The sequence below is a fragment of the Narcine bancroftii genome, chromosome 5 (assembly GCF_036971445.1).
Source record: "Narcine bancroftii isolate sNarBan1 chromosome 5, sNarBan1.hap1, whole genome shotgun sequence".
Classification (NCBI taxonomy): domain Eukaryota; kingdom Metazoa; phylum Chordata; class Chondrichthyes; order Torpediniformes; family Narcinidae; genus Narcine; species Narcine bancroftii.
In genome coordinates, this window is record NC_091473.1 from 248,062,015 (window position 1) to 248,082,838 (window position 20,824).

The window sequence follows — 20,824 nt, forward strand, 5'->3', positions numbered from 1 at the left end:
TGACTGAGTTCCAAATTTCATCTGATAACCCTCTTGTGAAGCATCTCGGGGTGTTTTACTGTTTTAATAGGTATGGTATAAATCTCAGGAGAGAGTGAAAATGCATCTTCTTGTCGGGAGATTTTCTTGGAATAAAGTAGAATCCAATCAACTGGAAACCCAAACCACCAGCCAAAAAAAAAGAGGAAATAAGTAATTAAATAAAATTTTAAATAAAAGTTACAACACAAGTTCAAAATTGTAAAAGTAAATGTTCTCTGAAGCAACACACAACCCCTTGATGAAGATGGGAGCCAATGTTCAGTCAGCGGAGCGCCCCTGTCATTCTTCGCCTGCAGAAGCCTTTTGAATAAAGTTGCGTTTGAATGAAATGGTGTCACCGAGGATGAAGAGCTGGCTGATAACTTGCGGCTGGGGCGACTCTCCCAGAGTGTCTCCCTATCCCTGCCTAGTAAGAATCTTTATCTTTATTTGTATTAGGTATATTAGTAATGCTTTACCTGTGCACTTGGGGGAGGGATGGGGTTAATTATGAGGGCTTCATGGTTAGCGTAACGGCTAACGCAAGGTTGTTATAGCGCCAGCGACCGGGGTTTGAATTTAAATTTTGTAAGTTACAGGAACTACCTGATTAAAGTGAACTTTACATAATTAAATAGTAAAATACTGATTTTTTTTTCCCGAATTACTTTATAATTTGCACTGTCTGAATCCAATGCTGTCTGTAAGGAGTTTGAACATTCTCCCCATGACTGCGTGGAATTTTCCCCAGGGACACCGGTTTTCTCCCACTCTTCAAAGGTTAATGGGGTATAAATTGGATGGCATGGACTCATGGGCTGAAATGGCCTGTTACCGTGCTGTATGTCTAAATTTTCTTTTAAACTGTGTATTCTTAATGCAGGTATACAAGTTAGACAGTGTAACAGTGTGTCTCAGTCAACCGGAAAATTTGCATATAGGCATCCATAATTCTTGTAGGTGCTGGATAATGGAGATTCTACTGTGGGGTTCAGCTCCCTTGGGAAATAGGAGAGGATTGGTTGGTGAGCTAGAAGATATAGCATCGAAGTGGGCAGTGTTGGGAACTGCCAAAAGGGCACACAGTGCTTAAAACCTCATGGGTGATCGATTTGCTTCATTGTGTCAGGCTGATTGGCCATCTATGACAGCCCATCAGTTGGCATGAGATTAACTTTACATATTGATGGAGCTCAGAGACATTATTGATCTCCTGGTTTGTCTCAAGCATCAGTTAGCTTCATGAGAATCAACTGAATGTGATCTCAATGGTCGTACCCAGCCAACCCTTCCACTGGCTTTGGAATGCCATAGTTTGTAAATGGGCAATTTTAATGCACATTGTAAATTATTCTGATTATGTTTAAATAATACACAAAGGCACAGAGGATGCAGAATCCCACAAGAATAATAAATGGCCTCTTCACAATGGGGTCAATGCATCACAAATCAGAAAAAAAATGAGTTCCAATTAAAAGATTCAGTGAACTTCTTAAAGATTGTTCAACTCCTTAACACTGATGTAGGAGAGCTAAACTGCTCCGTGTTAAGGAGACGGAAACAAATCCTCTAGGTCTGGTTCCTACTATCCTCAGAGCCAAGAAGACAGGTAACAAACGTATCTTAAACAAAAATGCGGGAGAATCTCAGCAAAGGTGTCATGGTTGGCACAATGGTGTTACACCACCAGCGATTGGGTTCGAATCCACCGTTGTCTGTAGGAGTTTGTACATTCTCCCTGTGTCTATGTGGGTTTCATCAGGGTGCTCTGGCTTTCTCCCACCTTTCAAATCATCCTGGGAGTGCAAGTTAATCGGGTGTAATTGGGTGACACAGGCTTGTGGGCCAAAAGGGCTTGTTACCTTGCTGTATGTCTAAATTACAAAAAAAAGTCATGCAGCTTTATCCTTGATGATAATTTAACCAACTTTTCACGCCTGAGCCTTTTGTCAAGCTATGAGCAAAAAGCAGATAGATGCATGAATAAAATGGTGAGGGGGAGGGGCACGGAGAAGGGCACAGGCCCACAGGCAAGAGGTCGTGGGTGGGAAAATGCTGGGAAGTGAGAGGGGGAGGGGAGAGCTCTCTGAATGGAGAGGGGAATGGGTGGGGAGCTGGACGAATGGAGACAGAGGGAAGGGGGAAGAGATGGAGACAAGGGAGTGGCCCTAATGGAAACCGAAGGAATCGACGTTAATGCATTTCCCCACCTCTGAAAGCAAAACGTGTCTGCTTGGTGCCCAGCTTTATTAGATTTCACGGCCCTGTTCTTTTGTCCCTTGGATAAAAGAGTAAAAGTCCTCTCACCATGAACGATAATTCTCCCCTGTGTTGAGTCCTTTCCCCTGGAATTTTCTGCCCTACATTCATATACCCCCTCATCCTCAAACTGCATATCGGGTATGTGGAGAATAGGCTTGTTTGCAGATTTCAACATTTTTGAGGGCATTGGCCCATCCAATTTCTTCCAGCGTATGGTGGGCACAGGACTGTAAAGAAGCAAACATGAAATTATTAAAAATGAATGAATTTGTATGAAGCATATCACTTTACACAACCCCAAGAACTCCCAAATTCCAATGAAGTGTTTGACGAGTAATCAATCAAAATGTTGGTCAATCTGTGCACAACAAACCCCCTCAATAAGCCAAAAGTTTTAGTGATGTCGGTTGAGAGGTAAGCATTTTCCAGGTCATCAGCAGAATTCTCGGTAAATGCTGGAGGAACTTAGCTGGTATTGCAGTGTCCATAGGAGGTAAAGATATAAGCCTGATGTTTCCCATTCTGTAATCTTTGTAGAATCAAGGGGTTTACATCCAAAGAGTGTGGCCAACTACTGACCAAATACCTTTAAGGTGTCGTCCAATATAGGAAGTCCCTAGACACAATAAGATCCCAAGTTAACCTGATGTCCAAGTTAAACTAAAACTCTACTGCTTTCACATGATAAATATCCCTAGATTCCCTGTATTTTCATGCGTCCATTTAGAAGCCTCTTAAATGCTACTATGGTATCTAGTTCCACCACTGCCCTGGCACCACTGTCCAGGCACCAACCACTCTCTGTGCAAAGCATTTGCCCTGCACATCTTTTAAATTTTCCCTCTTCACTTAAACGCACACTCTCTGGTGTGTGATACTTTCACCCTAGGACTGGGTGGGCAAATCTTTTTGGTTGTTGGCAACATACAAAAAAATATAAGGGGTCACAGGCCAAACAATATTAAATCTGGCAGTTTCAACCACTGCCGGCTCCCTTAACAGGTCGTTTTAAAGCCGGTACAGACTGACGGCAGTCAGACTGGATGGTTAGATCCCCACGGGGAGGGCGGGGGGGGAACACTGAGACTTTGCTCCCTGCACACCAGTGGCAGCACTGCTGTTACAGCAGCTCCGGCAGCGTCGCCATTTTACTTTACTTCCAACGGGCCTCTTAAAAATGGGCAAAGGTGAGCAGTTGGTTCGGGGGTTGTAGTTTGGCTACCCCTGCCTTCAGAGAAAGATTCTGATTGTCTGCCCCATAGATGCTTCTCATACGGTTCCATGGTCGGCATAACGGTTAGCGCAAAGTTGGGGCTGGGGTTTGAATCCCACGTCGTCTGTAAGGAGTTTGTGCGTTCTCCCCGTGTCCCCGTGGGATTCCCTGGGTGCTCCTGTTTCCTCCCACTATTTGAAATGTACTGGGGGCTTGTGGGTTCCTTGGGGGTAATTTGGTGGCACGGCCTTATGAACTGAAATGGCCTGTTACCGTGCTATATGTCTAAATTTTAAAAACAATTAAAAATTAAAACTTCCATCAGGTCAGCCCCTGACACTCCATGAGAATTGCCCATGAGAATTGCCCATGAGAATTTGCAGACGCCCTGGTCTGAAGCAAAAACATAAAGCTGGAGAAACTCAGCAAGTCAAATAGTGTACTTTATGTAGCAAAGATGAAGATATATAACCAACTTTTGGGCTTGAGCCCTTCATTACAGGTGCAAACATTGCTATAAATTACATTTAAAAAAATAATTATCCGAACTTCATCAATAATAAAGTACCCAATGATTTTTAAGATCGAAGTAGAAACATGTCCATTGATTGCTTTGTTTTTCACATGAGCCAGTTCCTACTCATACACAGTGGTTACATGATGCAATGTCCTATTTACATTTGAAGAAATTAGATACAACATTGAAGACAGAAAGTTTCAATTAGTAAAGATGTGGAGCCCATTCATAGATGTGATTGGAAGAATTAAAAACTTGATGTGTCCTAGAGATTCTCTGTCCAACATCTGGAAGTTCCCATCCACTCCTCAATTTGCCTTTTCTTTTTCAAAGGTTACCTTGACGAGAGGGAGGGGGGTCGATTAGATTTAGTTTTTTAGGCTTTTTAAAATTTTCTTTTTCTCTTTTTATCAATTTCTATTTGGATTAATTTGGCAACCATGGGTTTAAACATGGTCATCATAGATTAATTTAATAACCTGTTTAACATGTGGATTAAGGAACTGTCTAACGCGGTTCCATCCATTTTTTTTTTGCACTTCATTGTATACAAGATGACTTGTTATATGCTTGCCTTAAAATTTTGTATGTAAATTTATAAGTTAAACTCAATAAAATATCTAAAAAAGAAAGAAGATAAATGAATGAGTGCAAAAGATGAGAAAGTGAGACAGTGTCTGTGGTTCATTGTCCATTCAGAAATCTGATGGCGGAGGGGAAGAAGCTGTTTTTGTTCCGCTGGGTGTTCATACTTTCTTTTCCTTGTTCTTGTGCATCCCAGAGATTAATCTCTAATTCTTGGAGATTCCAAACTCAACCCAAAAAGTTAGTGACCAAAATTACATACTAAATTTTATTGGTTTTTTATTAATTCTGAGGTTTTCCAATGGGTTTTCAAGGGTGTGAAAATGCTTAACGATATGTGGAAGAGGGTTTATCGTGATAATGTCTCAAACCCTTATTTAATTGAATTGAATTGAACTGTTTATTGTCATGAGTAATGAGAGACAATGAAAAGCTTTGTTTAGTGTCCTACCCAGGCAAGTCAACCCATACTTAAGTACATGCAGTGGTGCAAATATAAAACAATAGTGTTGCAATAAGTAAAGTGTGCAGGGTAAAGTGTTACAAAGACAAACTGCAGGATATAGAACAAATTACACTTAAAACAGTGCAAGGGGATAATCAGTGAAAGGTTCATTTAAGATTCTGATCACAGGAGGAAAGGAACTGCCCTTGAATCGGTAGATTCACATATCTTCTGCCCAACAGAAGAGGGGGAGAAGGGAATATGATCAGGGTTGAATGAGCCCTTTATTATGTTTGCATCTTTCCTAAGGTGGTAGGAATCATAGACAGAATCAATATGGGGTGAGCAGCATCCAGAACTCTCTGCAGGTTATTGCGATCTTGGGGAAAGCAGTTCCCATACCTGGCTATGATGCATCGGACAGGCTTTAAAGAGTGCTTTAGGATTTTTATACTCACTTGGAAGGGAATATGGCACTCAACCTCTGCTTAACATTACATCAGAGTGGTAGAACCTCTAGACCTTGCAGTACGAACAATGGATCACGTGCTTGGATCTCAGGAGAAAAAGCTGAACCCCTCCCCTCCCCCCGGCTTGCGGTGCAGATAATTACCTTATTCGTGGTGTTAACTGGGTTTTTAAAACTCTTCAAATAGAGCAGATCCCATCTCACCAAGCCCTTTAATGGCTCCAAAAACGAGTCCTCTAACATGCTCTATTAAAAAAAAACCTTTGAGTCCTATTACCACTCAGCCATTAACTCAATTATTTTAAATGGGTGACAATTGTATTAATCGCAAGATACAAAGGTATTTGATTAGAAGGCATGAACCTGTGCGCTGCCTTGGAATGTAGAGATATTTAGAAACGAATGGTGTTTTTATTATAATACTGTTACAAAAATATCAAACAGTTGTTGCCATAGCAATTGTATATTCCATCGGAGAGATCCCATAAAGTTAATACAAGCTTACCTGCAGCTTTGTGTTATACACTGGAATTATCAAGTTAGATGGGATTCCCCTGGGTAACTACATCTTGTTTCTAGATTTCAGCAGGGGCTTTCTCAGTAAAACTTTCACAGCTGAGTGATATTCAATGAATGAAATTATATCAGAACCAGTGTTTAAAAAAAAACAATAAAAGCAATGGTGATTCAGGGAGAATTTCTTCTTGTGAACAGATTTTTTCCCCCTCTCTGCATTGAATCTCAATCCCTCCCAAAGCAGGTCTAACATGTGCTGGGTGAACTCTAAACAACCATTTACTTTGCACCGTGCTTTTCACTCAATTCAATCAGGAAAGAGGACACCACAGTTTTTTACACCATGGTAACCTCACTCTGTAATTTCAACTTCTGCAGACTCCTCGCAATTGCAGGGTAAGATTTAAATCCAGAACAACGTGACAGATATGTTGCCTTTATTCATTGAGGGAAAGGGGTAGGAAGGTAAGAGGGGATATGAGCCCAGCGATTCAAGTAGAGCCTGGAACCATTTCATGTACGTCTCAGGAGCCCAGCTTGAATAATAAAATAGACGACCATTTGAAACAGGCAGGCACTTTGGCATTCCTGTGAAAGCCCCATGAAAAAATGGCAGCTCACAGTGCACTGTTACTAATGGGCACGGTTAGTCCGTTGGCCTTAGTTTCAGGTCAGTGAAGCATCCAATTGTGGAGATATGTTTCCTCCATGGTATATAGTTATGGTTGACGACTGTATATATGAGCTGGCTCGCCCACTGATGACTCATACCCTGTGACTCCTTCCCCATGGTCCTGGGCCATAAAGGTCGAGCCACCTCTCCCATTCCTCTATTTCTATACCTGGATCTGGGCCAGCAAGGTTCCTCTGTATATTAGAGCCTATTGTTCCCTCAGCCTAATCTCTGTGGTTACCGGTAGTGCCCATCACCAATCCCTACATTTTAAATCTCAGTCAATTTTCCAGAGGAACATTCTGTATTTTTGAAGGTGTATTAACAGCAAATGGTGATATTGGCAAACAGCCGGGAGATAATGAAGATATTGGTAAACAGCTGTTTACTGTTAGTAAAGTGGTTAGCGCAATGCTATTAGAGCGCCAGCAACCCAGGTTCAAATCCGGAATTGTCTGCAAGGAGCCCATAGATTTTTCCCATGGGTTTTCTCCTCTTGTGCAGGAGTTGTAGGTTAATTGGTGGGCACAAACTCGTGGACCTGTTACCATGTTGAATGTGTAAATTAAAAAAATAAATTAGAGATCTGGTGCAATGGCAATATTTTGAGTCAGCTTGGCAACAGTTCAATCCCTGCTCCAGAGGCCTGAAGTCACACTCTGGGCTTGATGCAAAGGGCACTGTGATTATATTGCCTGTTGTTTCCTTGGCGAACATTTTAAGAGATTATTGCATATGTCTGGCTTCCAGAGAGATTTAGGGAGAATATATATTATTAATAAATCTACAGATTTCTACCAAAATCTCATTTTTGCCATCTGAACCAATTAAAATATATAATGCATTAACCGCTCAGAAGTTTGGTTGGAGTTTACACCGGCATTGTTTGTTGATGACAAAAGCGTGCCAGTGTGGCTCTTGAAGTTACACTAGATTAGATGTGTCCTGCTCTTGTACATTATAACATCATTCACGCTTTCCACACCTGTCTTTGCGCTCATGGTAAAGTACAGGGTGAAATGGCACTGAGTGGTATGTGTTTGATTCTTAAGGATGTTGAACAGGTCAAGACTATTGGCCTGCATCTTAATAATCTTTTGCAAGAGCACAATTGGGAGTGCCCTGTCTGGGACCATCATTGCTTGGTATGTTAGCTGCAAAGCATCTGACTAGAAGTCAATACAGTGGATTATCAAAACAGCTGAGAAAACCACTGGGGTCTCTCTTTCCTCCATTGATAACATTTACTGGGAGCATTTGCTAAAATTGGGCTTAAAGAATTATTCAGCAGTATACAATATCTGCGATCCACTCCCATTATGAAAGAGGTACAACAGGATCAAAATCAAAACTGCGAGACTGCAGAAATTGATGAACAGTATTGTGTAACTGAGTAAATCATCCCAAAATAGTTATGTCTATTTTTTAAAAATTATATCTTTATGTATAGATGTGATTACTCTGTGCTGTGTATTGTGTGTGTTCTGTGGTCTGGAAAACTGCTGTTTTATCTGATTGTATATATACAGTCAGATGATAATAAACTTGAACCATGCAACTCCCAAAGACCTAGAAGCATCGCTGCGGCCTTTTCTCTTTTTATGATAGGTTTGTAGACTTGCATGAGGGGTGGCCTTCGCGCCAAAGACCTTTCACGGTGGAGATTGCCAGCCTGGGGTGATGGCACTGACCTTTGGTCTATAAATGCTGTAAAACATAGAAGTCTGCTGATGCTGTGATTGCACTAAAAACACAGAAATGCTGGAGGAACTTAGCAGGTCTTGCAGCGTTCATAGGAGGTAAAGATATATTACCAACGTTTCGGCTGGCTCAGGCCTGGAATGTCAGTGATACATCTTTACCTCCTATTGATGCTGTGAGACTGGTTAAGATCCTCCAGCATTTAATTTTTGTCAATAAATACTGCCTAGCCTGCTGAGTGTTCCCAGACTTTTATGTTGTGTTGCAGGTTCAATTACCTATGATTTTAAAATTTTCTATACCAAGGGTAACTCAGTGCTTCTGTCTCCATCATGTCCCAGCATTCTCCATCACTTCAATTTTCCAGCAACTTATAATAGTTCCAAGTTTTATTTCTCTCTCTGATGCCTTCCTTCTACTCACTCGCCCTGACAGACGATCATTAACAAGCCTTCAACAACAGCCATCACCAATCTATGTCATCCATTCCCCTTGGTCTCCATCCAATTACAAACATGCCGTTCGTTCTCCTGCTCCTCTGTATGTGACTCTTTTTTAAAGGTACAGCATGATAGCAGGCCCTTTTAGCCCACACATTCGTGGTGCCAAATTACACCCAATTGTCCTACAATCCTGGTGCATTTTGAATGGTGGGAGGAAACCGGAGCACCCAAAAGAAACTCAAGCAGACATGGAGAGAACCTACAAACTCCTTATACATGGCTGTTGTCTCTGCGTTACTTGGGAGGCTTCTTAAATAACTTAGAGATTCAAATAACAGAAGAGATTTTACTTACTGATGTCTTCCACCATCTCAGGGAACTGTTCACACACACACACCCACACATACGACCCACAGTGGCGCACTACAGTTACCACAATGTGAAGGGTGTATTCTTATGTGGTTACAAAATAGTTAACATTATCCTGACTATATAACAACAGCACGGGATTCAAATCCCGGACTCTGGCCCTGCAACAGCATTGCACTAATTGCTACTCTAAATGAATGTTTCTAAATTTTTCCAACTCCGATGGAAGGTCTTTGAACCTGAACTGTCAAGAGTCTCTCTCCACAACTGATGCCTGAATATTTCTAACATTTTCTATTTTTGGCATATTTGTCCTATTCCACGTTTTTTTTTTCTCTAATGGAAAAGCTTTCCCTCTCAAATCAAGGTTCAGTTGCTGTTTATTCTTGAGTTGACCTCGTTCACTTACTTTCCAAGAGCAAAGCACTCCAGGTTCAGTGACTGTCCAGCCAGGGCGTAGGTCTCCGAGGGAAATTTTACTCGAATGTGTGGGGAATGAGTCCGTGCATCACCTGCCAAGTGAGAGAAAGAAACGAGTTAGGAAAGAGCTTGGTGAAGGATTGCAGGTGCCCCAAGAGGGATGGAAAATGAAGGTATAAAACAAGGTTTAATTCATGCAACAACTCCTCCATCAATTAGACCATCACCCATCAATGCACGTTGAGTAGATATAAATCCTGGTTTGTATCGCATCTTCAATCCAAATGCAGTGACTGCATGAATCAAAAATGTTCAATTAGATGCATTATATTTTTCTAGTGTCTACACTGAGTTTAACAACTTCAGATAATGCTATTGTTATTTACACCTCATTTTGTTTTTTTTAAATACTTTGAAGGGCTCAAGCCCAAAGCGTTGGTTATGTGTCTTTATCTTTGCTCTATAAAGGACACTGTTTGACCTGCTGAATTTCTCCAGAATTGTGTTTTTAATTTAACCACAATGTCTGCAGACTTCTGTGTTTAACTTCTATTGTAAACTACGTGGATGGTCCTAATGTGGGCAAGTGGGATTAAAGGAAGGGGGTGCGCCATTCAGCTTTGACAAGGTGAGCTTGTGGGCCTCTTTAAGTGCTGTAGGACTTTATACCTCCAGAGAGAGACAAAAAAACAAAACAAGAAGAAAAGTGATGTTGTCTTTTATCCTTATTCTTTTGTCATTTATCTAGCCTGCCTTCTACATCCCATCAATGACTTCCTCTTTTATTGTTTCCACACTGTATTTTACCAATTGGTTGCCTCAAAATTTGGGGAATCAATGGAATGAGTTTTATAGGCAGAATACAATGCAGTGGTACTTAATGCTATATTCCAGGGTCAGCACCCCTGGCCAAGGACCAGAAAAATACCCATCTGCACAAATAAAATTTCATGTTTTTTTTCCCCTTGTACCAATTGTAACTGTGAATATTTCTTTATCCTTTATGTTGATTATTTCAGAAATGTAATTTTCAAATTGGTAATGCCTCCTCTTAATGTGCCCACCACTCTCTCCTACAATTTAAAGTTCAGGTAGTCCTCAACTTACAACCTAGGTGAGTTTACGACTATATTTAAAAAAAAATACTGTACATGTACTGAGATTTCTTCATTAAAGGTTCATTTGTTGAAAATGATTTTAAAAAATTGCTTTAATACCTCATTAAGACATGCAAATCTGATTTACGACCATTCCGAGTTATGACCAATCCTTCAGTCTCAATTATAGTTGTAAGTTGAGGACTACCTGTAGTCCATAGGGTTCACATATCCAAAGTCAAACTATCTTGTTTTTATATAGATGCATCTCCTTGTTGAGATAAATGCAACAATGGAGATGCCTTCATTAATTCATATGTTCTGGACATGTCAAAGTCTTGAGAAATATTGGAACGAAGTATTTCAAACTTACTCTGCACTTTTTGAAGTTAATTTTAAACCTAATTCCTTAACTGCTTTGTTTGGTGTTGTTGGAGAGAGTGACACAATTTTAACAGTGTCTGAGCTATATGCATCAGCTTTTATTTCTCTTCTGGCTAGGTGGGCCGTGTTGCTCAGATGGAGGGATGTTACCCCACCTATTCATGTTCAATGGGTATGTGATGTCATGTCATGTTGAAATTTAGAGAAGATTAGATGCTCAATCTTGAATTCAAAATTTCAAAGACTGTAGGGACTCTTTTTGAACTATTTTTATAATCTTTGATTTGTTATGAAGGTAGAAATGTTGACTAATGAGGTAATTTATCACTCTGGTAAGAATTTTGCCTTTTGTTTTGGCCAAACAGTTTCTTGGTAGTGGGTTTAGATGTGTTTTTTTAAAAAATAATAAAATATCAATACAATATATCATTTCTTTCCATACTGTGATTATTTAATGTATAATACTGTAGCTGGTATACCTTTCTGGCTGCAGCTTGTAAGAATTTTGGTACATATATACATTATACTGATGTGCATAATTATTCTACTAGTGTCAGGAAGAGAACAGTCTACGTGTCAGATTTTTAAAATTTAGACATCCAGCATGGTAACAGGCCATTTTGGCCCATGAGCTTGTGCCACCCAATTTATACCCAATTAACCTGCACCCCCGGTACATTTTTGAAGGGTGGGAGAAAACTGGAATCCCTGGAGAAAACCCACACAGACATGGGGAGAATGTACAAACTCCTTACAGACAGTGCAGGATTTGTACCAGAGTCCAGATTGCTGGCACTGTAAAGGCATTGCGCTAACCGCTACACCAACCATGTCGCCCATTTGTTCATCCCATTCTACTTGGCTATCCAGACTGATGTGAATTGCAAAAACAAATTTATTTTCCTCTTCTAACAGTTAATGCTCACCATTGTGAAACATCTCTGCTCCTACATTTTCTGACCTTGAAGATGGCTGACAATTTGATATAATGGAGTCTGCTGAACTAGAACTGATTTTATTGCAGGAACTGAATACTTATTCGACATTTGTTCATCCTCGGGATGTGGGTGTTCCTGGCAATGCCAGCATTTAATATTGCCTCCAGATGTCCTTGAAACGACATCCTTTCGGAACCACTGCATTATGTTGGGTTGAATCTGTGCTAGTGGTATTTAAGTCAAATCCCTGCAAAGAGTGGAAAGAAACATCTTCCTTACACTGTTGGAGTAAGAGAAAGACAAGGAGAGTCTGAGCTGATTTTTTCATCCACGATGATAAATCCAAACTAAATGAAGAATTTTTCCCTTTAAACTACAAGAGAGAGTATGAGAGTCAGAACATGATATTCGGTCCATCAAGGCTGTGGCTGTTCTCTTCAAAAGCTACTCATTAATTTCACAACCTTATTGATTCCATTTTTAATAGGTATCCAATAATGATTTGAATGTTATTCTTAATTGTGCTTCTACCATCCTTCTAGATCAGTGATTCTCAACCTTTTTTTTTGCCCCCAATCACATACCACCTTAAGTAATCCATAGCAAACCACAGAGCACCTCTGCCATTGTTCTAGATAGTGCAGTCCAGTGCTGAATAAAAATATTTTTCCATCTCTTCTCCTGAGTACATTTTTCGTTGACTGCATGATTAAAGACAGATCTGAGAAGCTGAATCAATAGGCTCTGCACTTATATTGAAAGATTTCATACATTTCCTGATATCACCATGCTCTGCCAACCTAAATATTTCTGTTGACTGCACCAACAGAGTTTCACTTGAAGCTCATTATTTTTTATTAAGCCATGCATGTTACAATTTAGAATTATAAAAATTCTGTGATCTCAGTACATACAAAATTTCTGGAGCGACTCAGCATTGCATGCAGCATTCTTTATATAGCAAAGTCAAAGATAAATGACCATCATTCTGGGACTGAACCTCTCATCAAAGTATGAGCAAAAAGCAGGTGGGTGCCTGAATAAAGGGGGAGGAGCACAGTCCAACAGGCAAGAGGTCATAGGTGGATATGGGTGGGAGGGCACAAGTAAAGGAAGCTGAGAACTGATAGGAGGAGGGGATGGAGGGCTGGAGGAAAGAAATCAGAGAGTCAGGGAAGAGAGGAAGACAGGGAGAAACAGAAACCGGAGGAGTCGATGTTCATGCCATCCGGTTGGAGAGTACCCAGATGAAATATTAGGTTTTAGTCCTTCAATTTATGAGTGCTTTTGGTTTGGCAGTGCATTAGGCCATAGACAGACGTGAAGGCATAGGAGTGGAGTGTGGGATTGAAATGGTTGGCCACTGGGAAATCCCCACCATTGCTGCAGACAGAGTGAAGGTGCTCAGTGAAACATTCTCCCAGTCTGTGTCCAGTTTCTCTGATGTAGGGAAGGCCACATCGGGAGCACTGGATGCAGTAGCTGACTCCCACAGATTCACAAGTGAAGTGTTGCTTCACTTGGAAGGACTGCTTAGGAAACAAATGGTGATGAGGAAGGAGGTGTGGTGCAAGTGAAACACTTCCTGTGATCAGAGGGGTAGGTGCCAAAGGGGAGATGGGTGGAAAGGGAGGAGTGGACAAGGGAGTTACGGAGGGAATGATTGCTGTGGAAGGCGGAGAGGGGAGGATGGGGAAGATGTGTCTGGTGGTGGGATCATCTTGTAGGTAACGGAAATTGTGAAAGATAATATGTTGGATATAGAGACTGGTAGGGTGGTAGGTGAGGACAAGGAAAATCCTGTTGTTGTGGTGTCCAGTGGCAGAGGGGGCCAGGGCAGATATGTGGCAAATGGAGGAGATGCGGGTAAGGGCAGAGTTGATGGTGGTAGACGGGAAGCCATGTTTTCTGAAGAAGGAGGACATCTCAGATGATCTGAACTGGAAGACCTTGTCCTAGGAGCAGATTATCTGAGATGTCCTCTTTCTTCAGCGAGCAGGCCCCTTCCTCTATCTCTTCTCAGCTTTTTTTGTCCTCTTGTGCTCTTACACTCACATCTACCTTATTGTCTGTGGTGCTGTTCTCCTCCCTCTCCCATTTTATTCAGATGCCTGCCTGCTTTTTGCTTCTACCATGATGAAGGGCTCAGGCCCATAAAGGATGCTGTGTGACTTGCTGAGTTTCTCCTGCATTTCTGTGTAAACTGCAGTCACAGCGTCTATAGATTTCCTGGTTTAACTGGACAGTCAGACAACTTTTTGAATTGTTCTTGATTGTGGTTTACCTGTTGTAATTGGTGATCAGGGGTGCGGTGCTGCCTGGACTCACTGGAACTCCACTCCGGCACCTCATGGGTCTGGTCCAGGGCCACTCTAGGCAGAGCGCAGAGCCCCCCCACCCTCCCCCTCCCCCCTCCCCCCCACCACAGAGTGCTTTTCTGGATGTACATGGAACCTGCTTCTTCCAAGACAGGCTGAGGGGGCCTGATGGGTTAATCAAGGGTTGAAGGTTCCTCACGGGTTTTGGTTAGGGCAGTGGTTCTCAACCTTTTTCTTTCCACTCATATACCACTTTAAGTAATCCCTATGCCATCAGTGGTCTGTGATTAGTAAGGGATTGCTTAAGGTGGCATGTGAGTGGGAAGGGAAGGTTGAGAATCACTGCTCTAGACCCATTTGTTACTGAGATATTTTGCTTGAGAAAAATTGTCATTGCCCCATTTCCTTTGGAGCTATAAAACTGTGCACATAACGAGTCAATGAGGGACAATTAAAACAGTGGTTTTCAAACTTTTTCTTCCCACCCACATACCACCTTAAGCCATCACTTACTAATCACAGAGCGTCGATGGCAGAGGGACTACTTAAAATGTAACGTGGGTGGAAATAAAAAGGTTGAGAACCACTGGGTTAGGGCTTTGTCATTAAGGTAGCTATTTAAGACTATGATGAGAGGAAAATTCTCCAAACTGGAGAATTCTGAACCTTGGAGATTTCTACATGAGATGTCGATTGAGATTCTGATGAGTATATTCAAGGCAGAGATGGATAAATGTTTGATTGTTCAGGGATTCAAGAGATGTAGAATGTGTGGAGGGAAGTCTTGCAGAGGTTAAAAATCAACATGAGCCCTCTAATGGACGTTGAGATAGCTTCAAAGTGTTGGATCATCAATTCCAACGTATTTCTTGTGTTCAGTTTTTTTAAAATAAGTGATATTTCATATTTACTGCAGATTACTCTCCATATTAGAGCAAGTGTGGATTTTTTTTCTGGATCAATAAGCTCTGATCATTGGAACAAACTTCTCTCTATCTGTCTTGGAAAAAAATTATTCCATAGAGAATAGCAATTTCTATAATCTTTGGTTTCAAACAGCACCCATCTTTCACAGTCAGATTTTGAAAAGTCCACAGTGTCTTTCGTTTGTTAATATTTTTGCCATCAATAAGAAACAACTCCTGCTGGCATTCATATGCAAATATATCCACGAGGTGGTCAGTTCAGATGGATGTTCAAGGAGTGTGCATTGTTGCTGCTCCTCTCTGAATGCAGGTGGGCTTCACCTCTGGTCCTGCTCTCAGTGAACAATAACATGCACACATCCAAGCAGGGATTAAGAGAAAAGAAGCAGCAGCAAACAATCTCAGAGTGTTCACCCGACCCTGGGTAAGAGACAGTGGGGATTCTGAATGCTGGAGAATGAAGATTTTTCTTCCTGAACACTTTTAGGTGTCTTTTACGGATTTTGGGCTGCTGATCATGAAAATCACCTTAAAACTTTCCTACCACGTATCACTTTTTAGATACGACCTGTTTTTGTGATTTCCTATCACACTTTGTTTACTTCTTCTTTGGCTTGGCTTCGCGGATGAAGATTTATGGAGGGGGTAAATGTCCACGTCAGCTGCAGGCTCGTTTGTGGCTGACCAGTCCGATGTGGGACAGGCAGACACGGTTGCAGCGGTTGCAGGGGAAAATTGGTTGGATGGGGTTGGGGTTCCTCCTTTGTCTTTTGTCAGTGAGGTGGGCTCTGCGGTCTTCTTTAAAGGAGGTTGCTGCCCGCCGAACTGTGAGGTGCCAAGAGGCACGATTTGAGGCGATATCAGCCCACTGGCGGTGGTCAATGTGGCAGGCACCAAGAGATTTCTTTAGGCAGTCCTTGTACCTCTTCTTTGGTGCACCTTTGTCACGGTGGCCAGTGGAGAGCTCGCCATATAACACGATCTTGGGAAGGCGATAGTCCTCCATTCTGGAGACGTGACTCACCCAGCGCAGCTGGATCTTCAGCAGCATGGACTCAATGCTGTCGGCCTCTGCCATCTCGAGTACTTCGATGTTAGGGATGAAGGCGCTCCAATGAATGTTGAGGATGGAGCGGAGACAGCGCTGGTCGAAGCGTTCTAGGAGCCGTAGGTGATGCCGGTAGAGGACCCATGATTCGGAGCCGAACAGGAGTGTGGGTATGACAACGGCTCTGTATATGCTTATCTTTGTGAGGTTTTTCAGTTGGTTGTTTTTCCACACTCTTTTGTGTAGTCTTCCAAAGGCGCTATTTGTCTTGGCGAGTCTGTTGTCTATCTCGTTGTCGATCCTTGCATCTGATGAAATGGTGCAGCCGAGATAGGTGAACTGGTTGACCGTTTTGAGTTTTGTGTGCCCGATGGAGATGTGTGGAGGCTGGTAGTCATGGTGGGGAACTGGCTGATGGAGGACCTCCATTTTCTTCAGGCTGACTTCCATGCCAAACATTTTGGCAGTTTCCGCAAAACAGGACATCAAGCGCTGAAGAGCTGGCTCTGAATGGGCAACTAAAGCGGCATCGTCTGCAAAGAGTAGTTCACGGACAAGTTTCTCTTGTGTCTTGGTGTGAGCTTGCAGGCGCCTCAGATTGAAGAGACTGCCATCCGTGCGGTACCGGATGTAAACAGCGTCTTCATTGTTGAGGTCTTTCATGGCTTGTTTCAGTATCATGCTGAAGAAGATTGAAAAGAGGGTTGGTGCGAGAACGCAGCCTTGCTTCATGCCATTGTTAATGGAGAAGGGTTCAGAGAGCTCATTGCTGTATCTGACCCGACCTTGTTGGTTTTCGTGCAGTTGGATAACCATGTTGAGGAACTTTGGGGAGCATCCGATGCGCTCTAGTATTTGCCAAAGCCCTTTCCTGCCCACGGTGTCGAAGGCTTTGGTGAGGTCAACAAAGGTGATGTAGAGTCCTTTGTTTTGTTCTCTGCACTTTTCTTGGAGCTGTCTGAGGGCAAAGACCATGTCAGTAGTTCCTCTGTTTGCGCGAAAGCCGCACTATGATTCTGGGAGAACATTTTCGGCGACATTAGGTATTATTCTATTTAGGAGAATCCTAGCGAAGATTTTGCCTGCAATGGAGAGCAGCGTGATTCCCCTGTAGTTTGAGTAGTCTGATTTCTCGCCTTTGTTTTTGTACAAGGTGATGATGATGGCATTACGAAGGTCCTGAGGCAGTTTTCCTTGGTCCCAACAAAGCTTGAAAAACTCATGCAGTATGACATGCAGAGTTTTGCCGCCAGCCTTCCAGACCTCTGGGTGGGAATCCATCCATACCTGCTGCTTTGCCACTTTTCAGTTGTTCAATTGCCTTATATGTCTCAATCCGGGTGAGGACCTCATCCAGCTCTAGCCTTAGGGGCTGTTGAGGGAGCTGGAGCAGGGCGGAATCTTGGACTGAGCGGTTGGCACTGAAAAGAGATTGGAAGTGTTCTGACCATCGGTTGAGGATGGAGATCTTGTCGCTGAGGAGGACTTTGCCGTCTGAGCTGCGCAGCGGGCTTTGGACTTGGGGTGAGGGGCCATACACAGCCTTTAGAGCCTCGTAGAAACCCCTGAAGTCGCCAATGTCCGCGCTGAGCTGGGTTCGCTTGGCGAGGCTAGTCCACCACTCATTTTGGATCTCCCGGAGTTTGCGCTGAAATGGCTGCATGCGCGACGGAAGGCTTGTTTCTTCTCTGGACAGGATGGCTTTGTAAGGTGAGCCTGATGGGCAGCTCGCTTCTTTGCCAGCAGCTCCTGGATTTCCATACAAAACTAGTAAGTGCAACATGTCATTGAAAACTCATTTTCTGAATTTGCTCTTGGACTTCTTCCCTGGTGATGAACACGGGGAAAGGTTTCTCCGGGACATTGCGACCATGGAAAAGCAGTATCAGGGCAACTGGAATCTATCAATGCTGGCTGACTATTGTTGGACACTGACACATGAGAGGCATCAGATGCTGAGTACAAATGAAAATCAGTGGCAAATCATTTTTAGGTCAGTTGAACTAACGCAATGTGTCAGCATCATTATGCGATTAAATTTGCTAAATTCAATAAAAGTTAATATTCTTCTGACGTTCTATGTAAAGACACAAATTTGAAATGATCTTTGTGTTCAGTTTGCAGCTGTTTATCATAACCCCCACTTTTTTTTTTCAGGAAGCAAACTTTTGAAAAAAAATTGTTGTAAAGTGTAATAAGCCAGCTTGATTCATACCTGGAATGGGTAGCTTGCGTTTGAGTTACTGTTCACAGTGTAAGATTTAATTCTAAAGGATTCTACAAGTTGCAGCAGAGGCTGAGTCATTGAGTTCACTCAGAACAAGATCTATAGATTTCTGGGTCAAAGGAATCAGGGCAGGAGAATGGTATTATGGAAAAAAAAAATCAACCATGATTTTGTTGGATAGCAGTACAGCTCAATGGGCTGAATGGCCTTTCAGCTCCCACTTTTCATGTTCTTACATTGTCAGTTAGGGATTGCAGGACCCTCCATTAGCACAGAGTTACAGGAAGTAACACCATGTTTGATGATCACACAGATCTCCAAGCAAGATAAAAGAGGTACCATAATAATGTCTGAACAAAATACTATCCATCTGGGAGTGTATGCCTTATATTTATATCAATGGTTAAAAACCAAAATGTCTTAAAATTAAGCAGTCTTACTTTGATTGCTAATGAAGAGTAGTTCGGCATGTTTGAGAGGTTGATTTTGGTCAGATGCTTGTTGACTGGACCAAGTGTGTGAAGGAACCGGGACAGATCCCAACTTGGAGGAGCACAGATTGAGAACACATTTGTTTTTTTTCCCCCAGATATACCACATGGTAACGGGCCCTTCCAGCCCATGAGTCCATACCACCCAAATACCCCAATTAACCTATAACCCCATATGTTTTCAAAAGTGGGAGGAAATGGGAGTGCTTGGAGGAAACCCACTGGGAAAACATACAAACTCCTTGCAGACAGGGCCGGATTTGAATCACAGTCGCTGGTGCCGTAATTTCTTTGGCTTGGCTTTGCAGACGAAGATTTATGGAGGGGTAATGTCCACGTCAGCTGAAGGCTCGTTTGTGGCTGACAAGTCCGATGCGGGACAGGCGGACACAGTTGCAGCGGTTGCAAGGGAAAATTGGTGGGTTGAGGTTGGGTGTTCGGTTTTTCCTCCTTTGTCTTTTGTCAGTGAGGTGGGCTCTGCGGTCTTCTTCAAAGGTGGTTGCTGCCCGCCGAACTGTGAGGTGCCAAGATGCACGGTTTGAGGCGATATCAGCCCACTGCTGGTGGTCAATGTGGCAGAGATTTCTTTAGGCAGTCCTTGTACCTCTTCTTTGGTGCACCTCTGTCTCGGTGGCCAGTGGAGAGCTCGCTTGTGAAGGCGATGGTCCTCCATTCTGGAGATGTGACCTACCCAGCGCAGTTTGATCTTCAGCAGCGTGGATCTCGAGTACTTCGATGTTGGAGATGAAGTTGCTCCAATGAATGTTGAGGATGGAGCGGAGACAACGCTGGTGGAAGTGTTCTAGGAGCCGTAGGTGATGCCAGTAGAGGACCCATGATTCGGAGCCGAACAGGAGTGTGGGTATGACAACGGCTCTGTATACGCTAATCTTTGTGAGGTTTTTCAGTTGGTTGTTTTTCCAGACTCTTTTGTGTAGTCTTCCAAAGGCGCTATTTGTCTTGGTGAGTCTCGTTGTCGATCCTTGCATCCGATGAAATGGTGCAGCCGAGATAGGTAAACTGGTTGACCGTTTTGAGTTTTGTGTGCCCGATGGAGATGTGGGGGAGCTGGTAGTCATGGTGGGGAGCTGGCCGATGGAGGACCTCAGTTTTCTTCAGGCTGACTTCCAGGCCAAACATTTTGGCAGTTTCTGCAAAACAGGGCGTCAAGCGCTGAAGAGCTGGCTCTGAATGGGCAACTAAAGTGGCATCATCTGCAAAGAGTAGTTCACGGACAAGTTGCTCTTATGTCTTGGTGTGAGCTTGCAGACACCTCAGATTGAAGAGACTGCCACCTGTGCGGTACCGGATGTAAACAGCGTCTTCATTGTTGAGGTCTTTCATGGCTTGTTTCAGCATCAAGCTGAAGAAGATTGAAAAGAGGGTTGGTGCGAGAACGCAGCCTATCTGGTGTAGGCTTCATGGTCAAGAACTCCATTGCCTCCAAACTCAAAAACCTCTCGACAGGACACTCGGACCGGATCACGTCTATGCGACTCCCCCTTCAAAACAAGCGTCGCATCACCCTCATCAGTGTCTATGCTCCAACCCTCCAGGCGGAACCAGCAGGAAAGGACAAGTTCTACACTGATCTGTGCAACTTCATTCAACGCACCCCTACAGCCGACAAGGTTGTCATCCTTGGCGACTTCAACGCTCGCGTCGGCAAAGACTCAGAAACCTGGCCAGGAATCCTGGGCAAGCATGGTGTCGGCAAGTGCAACGACAACGGGCACCTCCTGTTGGAGCTCTGCGCAGAAC

At 42.9% G+C, this 20,824-nt stretch overlaps 1 protein-coding gene across 1 annotated transcript in view; it reads right to left on the reverse strand.

Moving 5' to 3' along the window:
* The window catches only part of cntn2 (contactin 2), a 167,585-nt gene that overhangs the window by 53,036 nt on the left and 93,725 nt on the right, over window positions 1-20,824 (reverse strand). The window contains exons 7-8 of the mRNA XM_069942004.1: window positions 9,624-9,726; window positions 2,329-2,510 (exon numbers count right to left, since the gene is read on the reverse strand). Of these exons, the coding sequence (XP_069798105.1) occupies window positions 2,329-2,510; window positions 9,624-9,726 (285 nt within the window). The remainder of the gene's footprint in view (window positions 1-2,328; window positions 2,511-9,623; window positions 9,727-20,824) is intronic.